Raw genomic sequence first — 5,802 nt, 5'->3', positions numbered from 1 at the left:
GGCCCTGGAGTCCCCTCCCCACACCCACCTCGGCTCCCGCCGTGTGGCCACTGCGGGTGGCAGGGCAGATCTGGCAGCAATGGGAGAAGATCCAACACTTGGCCCTTCCTGGGCATCACAGGGCCTCAGGCCACTTGCCAGGTCCCCAGGCAGCCCCGGCGTAGTCGCTCAACGGAGCTCACCAAGAGGCTGGTAACAAATTATCTGGCAGCTTCCACCCCGGCTCGCAGAGCCCAGTTCTCACCCGTCTTCCATTCATTGGCTGAGTGCCCAAGGGCTGCCTGGCTTAGCTCAGGGGTCCCACGGCACCAGGTCCCCGGACTGGACAAGCGGGACAGCAGCGAATGTCAAAGCCCGCCTCCCACAAGTGTTTGAGCGCGCAGGCCTGAAGCCCATCTTCCCCGCATGCTCGCTGAGCTTCCCCAGCACCGGGCAAAGGCTCACAGGGAGCCCCTGCCGCAGGGGCGCACAAAGACCACCTCTGTCGGCCAGAACTATCCCCGTATCGCAGGGGGGAGGCGACACCGAGGGACCACCCCAAGGGCACTAGGCAAGTCAGTAGCAGAGCTGGAAATGGACTCCTCCACTCTAACTCCGCAACAGTGGCTCTTGTCTTTTTCCATAGTGGGGGGCTGCCCCCCCCCATCCCATGTAACATGGGAAAGGCAGGGTGGAACCCACGCCCCAAGCTGTGTTTTGCATAAGGAGAAAAGCGACAGGGTTGGGTTTATCTGGGACGGGGATGGGCTACGAAGCAGGAAGCAAAGGTGAGCCCACCAGGGGCTACCACAGACAGCTGGCAGGAAGACCAGGCATGCCAGAGACTCACCTGTTTGTGCATTTCGATGTTCAGGCCGTAGGACATTTCATAGTACTGCAAGGGAAAGAACACGGCGTCACTAAGGGAGATGCAAGGCTAACGGGCAAACCACCCACTGCAAAGTCCTCTCCAGCACAGGCGTGCGAGGTCAGCCTGACCCCGAGTTCCTGCATTATCAGGACCTGCTGGGATCAGAAGATACTGCCCCAAATCTCTCTGCCAGAAGCGGGGCGAGCTCTCCCCCGCACCCCACCCCATGGAACAGAGAAACAATACAGCAACCAGGACGGTCTTCTTCAAACACAGGCCCCACGTTCTAGGCAATTTCTCTTCCAGCAGAGAGGAGAGAGATGGAAAAGGGAAACTAACGAGCAGATTCCAACCCCTTCCCCTCCCAACTCCAGGAATAAGAGCAGAGATGGGGCTGTACCTGCCTGTCAATTCCCTCCCCTCCCCGCACAGCTTGGGGCCCAGTAAATCATCAGACCAGTGCTCCCTCCCACCCTCTCCAGCAGCATTAACATGCAGCTGAAAGCCACCAAGGCAGAGCTCAGCCGCACTCATCTCATGAGTGAGCTCACCCAGCCAGATCTCTGGGGGCAGGCGCAGCAGCCCAAATATAAACTGGGAGCCAAGGGAACCCAACCCGGTTGGCCTTTCGCTCGCTCCGAACGCTGGGAAAGGGGAGCGCCACCCCGCACCCCACTCACCATGACATAATGTCGCTGGATTTCTGTTTTTTCTGTTGCCAGTTTTTCACATTCTAACTTCAAGCTGTAAAAATAAAGAGTGAGAGAGAGACCCCCACCCCCATCCACCACCCCCCACCAAGAGAACAAGGATTAGTCGGCGGCACAGAAGCATAAAGCTTGCATTTAAGACTCATGCAAAACTTTGGTCTGCCAACCCCTAGCCCAGAAAAAAAGAGCCACTGGGCAGAATCCATTCAGTCCCATCTGCCAAGAGGTAGGGAACTGGAAAAGGGGGCGGGGGGGGGGGGGCGGATTCAGGCAGGCGCACAGGAAGGTGTGTGTGTCATGGGCTTCCGTGCTCCAAGGAAACAGGTTGCAGAAAGTCTGAATGTTCTCTCATCTGCTTTCCAAATGTAGCAAGCTACAGAGCAGGGGCGGGGGAAGGGGGTGCATTTAGGGATTGCTTAGACTGGCAAGAGAACAGGCAGGAATCTGGACCCAGATTACCAGACACGCAGGGGGAAAGCCCAAGCTCACGTTGGGATAGAGCCGAAAGCACAGGAGCTGAGCAGCGCTGCCCAAGAAGAGCATTTCAAGGAACCGAGGTGGCTTCTTACACACTTGCTGCATGTATGGCTCAGTGCCCGTGCCAGCGTGGCATGCCACTTCCCACCCACCTAGACCTAATGCCCAGCATGGAGATACAGGAGCGTTTTGTTGCCAGCTCAGTTAAAGTGGCACCGCTTCTCGCTGGCGCGGTGGGGCTTGGCAGCGCATTACCTGTGGTATTGGTTTTGCAGGAACTGGAATTCCTCCTTGATCCGGTCCAAGGTCTCCGGGTAGGTCAGTTTCAGGGACTGAGGGGTCGTGGAAACCGTGCTGGCAGCTGCCGAAGCCACGGCGGGTGCCTGGAGATGAGCCTACGGCGGAGGGCATGGAAGGAAGAGGGCAGTCACCGCAACGTGGCCGTGCTATTCACGCAGCCTGCAAGAACCAGGCTCTTGGGAGGGGGAACAACGACCGCAGAAGCCCCAGTCCCAATTCCTGGGGCCACCAGCCCCACACCTGGCTCTGTCACAAGGGAGAGACAGACAGCAAGGCACTCGCGGGAAGGGGACAGCTGAAGGAGAATGGACACAAAGGAAATCAGCTCCTCGAAGGGCGAGCCTTTGCCACCTTTGGTCCCAGCTTGACAGCCAGGGACTAACAGCCAAGCTGGAGAACACCCGCCCTAAGACGAACGCAGGATGTACCGTCGGAGGGGTATAAAACCAAGCTCCGGTTAAGCCCTCGCGCGTACGCAGAATTTGCGCCAGTTTGAAGCTGATTTAGCTAAATCAGCGCAACCCTCCTGTGCAAACGCTGGTCATTCAGTTTATCTTAGATCCTCTTCCTAAGAGAAACCGGAATAAGAGCGTCCACACCGCCTTTCGCACCGGTTTAAATTCACACTTTAAGCTATACCAGCGAGGGACTCTCACGCAAAGGCAGAAGCACAGATACTTGCAACAACCGCTTCCTCCCTCTCCTAGGTGGGGCAATCCAGACAGAGCGGCCTGCAGGGATGCGGGTCAAGGAACAGCCCAATGCTGCTCCACACAGGGCCGTGGGAACGGCGTCTAACCGGGGCACTCACCGGGGGGCGGTTTTGGGGGAACATCTTTGGAGCGAAGCAGGCCTGCAATCCCAGCCTTATCTCACTCCACCACTCCTGTCACGGGATCCTCTCTCAGGGCCCAGGCCCAAGGAAGCCAGCCAGCTCCAGCACGGCTACGGACTCTGAAAGAGACAGGGACAGTCACGTTCCAGCCAAAGAAACTCAAAGGAGAAGAATCCTCTTCATTCCTTCCCTGCCAAACCCCCGCTACCACCAGTCCTACTACAGCCGGCCACAGAGCCACTGCTTCTCATCTTCCCCCATCCCGTGGGAGAAGGTGAGATCCAACCAAGAAATGCTTCTTAAATTTCAACAGGAAAGTCTCTGCCTTACACACCCCTTCTCCATGCATCCCAGTACAGCAGTGACCCTCAGCCAGAGGTCCCTTCCTCAGCCCCCAACAAATATCTCACCCAAAGTTTGAATCTAGGCCCCATTGGCCCATTATTCAACACGCCCACACTCATTCATCCACAAACTCTCAGGATCCAGCTCACCCGGATCTAAATTCCAACTCCACCAACCCAGATGCTCCTCGCCCAGCTCTGTCATTAAGAACCCACCTGCCACCCTGCACCCCAAGCACCTGGCTGGCCCCCCATCACTGAAATAGCTAGGGCCACCGGGCACGGCTCCCGTGGTTCCCTATGCATCCCCTAAGGGCCTATGTCCCATCTATGCACCTCGCCTGCAAGCGCCCCTGCCAGCCCTGCGCAGGGGAGGAACTCAACCCTCTTTATGTGGGTAAGGCCCTTGACACGGACGGCAGGGCACTCCCCAGCAACGCCTCTCCCTAGCCCAGATCCACGCAACACCGCCACGCGCCTATGTCCATGCACGGCCATGGGCCGGCAAGGAATACCCCCCCCCCCCATCCTTGCAGGCTCCCCTGCTCCTAAAGCAAAAACCCAGCCACCCCATCCAGTGATGTCCCAGGCATCCTCCCTCTAGTGCCCCCTCCAGGGCTCCCCTAGACGATAGTCCCCACTTACGGCCACCCCAGAAAAAGCTCTTAACCAAACATCCTGCCCTGCCCCCCAGAAAGCTCACTGGCGAGCCAGCCAGCACCCCCTGCCTTGCACCTCCAAAGAGTGGCTCCTCCCTCGCCCCCCCAGCTGCCCCCGCCCCCAAGTGCCCCCAACTCTGTCTCCTGCCCCCCTGAGAACCTGCCCCCCCCAGCAAGTGCCCCCACTCACCAGCTCCCCCCCACCTCCATGCAAACAATGGGCCCTGCCCCTCCGCAGCAGGTAGAGCCCGGCGGGCAGGGAGCGGCCCCCCCCGCCCGCAGCCCAGCTCCCGCCCCCGGGGGACTCACCGGGCGGCTGCACCCAGCGCGGAGGGGGCGGCCGGAGTCGGGGGCTGCCCGCGCGCTCGCTCCCGGCCGGCCTCGGCCCCGCCGCGGCGGCAGCAGCAGCTGTGCGGGGGGAGCGCGATCAATGAACTAGCGCCAGCTCCACGTGGGGCCTGGCTCGTGCGGGCAATCGCCGAGCCGGCTGGCCAATGGGAGCGCGGCGGGAGCGGCCCGCCCCCACGTGGGGCACGGCCTGGCTGCCGCCGATTGGGCGGCCGGGACCCGCCGCCAGTAGGATGTGTCAATCTGTGGAACGCGATGTAGCGGAGAGGAAGGTTAACCCTTAAAGGGCAGGAGGGAGCGCCCAGATAGGGAGAGAAAGAGATGGGTGTGTGTGTGTGTGTGTGTGTGTAAGCGTAACGTGCAAAGAGAGTGAGGGTGCGTGTGAAAAGATGAGAGAATGAGTGTGCGGGAGACATTGAAAAAGTGCAAGAGCGCACAGGCGAGGTTCCATGTGCAAGAGTGTGCAGGCTCGACTGTGTGCACAAGAGCACGCGGGCGCGATTGCATGTGCAACAGTAATTGGTTGGCTGAACAGCAGAAGTGCTGCAGAAGGGAGTTGTGTGCGGAAGGAATCTGGCCTGTGTGGTGTGGAAGCTAACGTGTCAAGTGACTGATTTGGGTTGTGTAAGTGCATTGTGCGTATGCTAATCATTGACACTGGGGGCAAGCGTTTGGGCTGTATGAATGACAGACAAAGATGAGAGAATGACCATGAGAATCCACGTGGAGGGGATTTTCGGAGCTGCATGGGTGGTGGCTGCATTTTGAGGGCAAGACGTGATGTGCGGCGTGTGTATGTCATAACACAAATGAGTTGTGTGCCCATGGGTTTTATCTCTGAGTGAGCGATGAGCCAGCAGGAGGTGTGTTGAGTAGAAAGGTTAAAGCAAGTGTATTGTGGGTCAGGCTGCTTAGTTGTGTGTGAGGTTATACAATATTACCAACCCCAAGCTCTCAGTCAGGCCCTCCAAAAATCACGAGACTGGCTTAAAATTCAAGAGAGAGAGAGAGAGAGAGAGAAATCAATTGTATTCTTTTTCTTTTGCCTTCTGGTTTCTGAGCCCATAGGTCATGCTTTCAGGCTTTTCTCCATAACCACAAGAACTAGAAACCAGTGGTGTGGGAACAATTTCTATAGTGGGGCTGGGTGCTGAAGGTTGAAACCATCTATTTGGATTGTTATTACTACTTCAAGCTAGGGGATCCGGCAGCACTCCCGGAAACCCTCGTTCCAGCACCTATCTATCCTAGACAGCTGAAATTCACTCCATGGGACTCC

The 5,802-nt window shown here is 58.1% G+C and overlaps 1 protein-coding gene across 1 annotated transcript in view; it reads right to left on the bottom strand.

Moving 5' to 3' along the window:
- Positions 1-4,578, bottom strand: part of LOC112123421 (transducin-like enhancer protein 1) — a gene marked incomplete at its 3' end in the record, with an annotated part of 20,654 nt that extends 16,076 nt beyond the window's left edge. Inside the window, exons 1-5 of the mRNA XM_026655065.1 lie at positions 4,485-4,578; positions 3,149-3,291; positions 2,293-2,432; positions 1,531-1,594; positions 830-874 (exon numbers count right to left, since the gene is read on the bottom strand). Coding sequence (XP_026510850.1) covers positions 830-874; positions 1,531-1,594; positions 2,293-2,432; positions 3,149-3,172 — 273 coding nt within the window. The remainder of the gene's footprint in view (positions 1-829; positions 875-1,530; positions 1,595-2,292; positions 2,433-3,148; positions 3,292-4,484) is intronic.
- Between the last annotated feature and the right edge of the window lie 1,224 nt (positions 4,579-5,802).

Source organism: Terrapene carolina, unplaced genomic scaffold, assembly GCF_002925995.2.
Source record: "Terrapene carolina triunguis isolate 2854851 unplaced genomic scaffold, T_m_triunguis-2.0 Scaffold194, whole genome shotgun sequence".
In the NCBI taxonomy this organism is placed as follows: Eukaryota; Metazoa; Chordata; order Testudines; family Emydidae; genus Terrapene; species Terrapene triunguis.
Note: the sequence above shows the minus strand (reverse complement) of the source record. Positions and strands in the feature narration are given on the sequence as shown.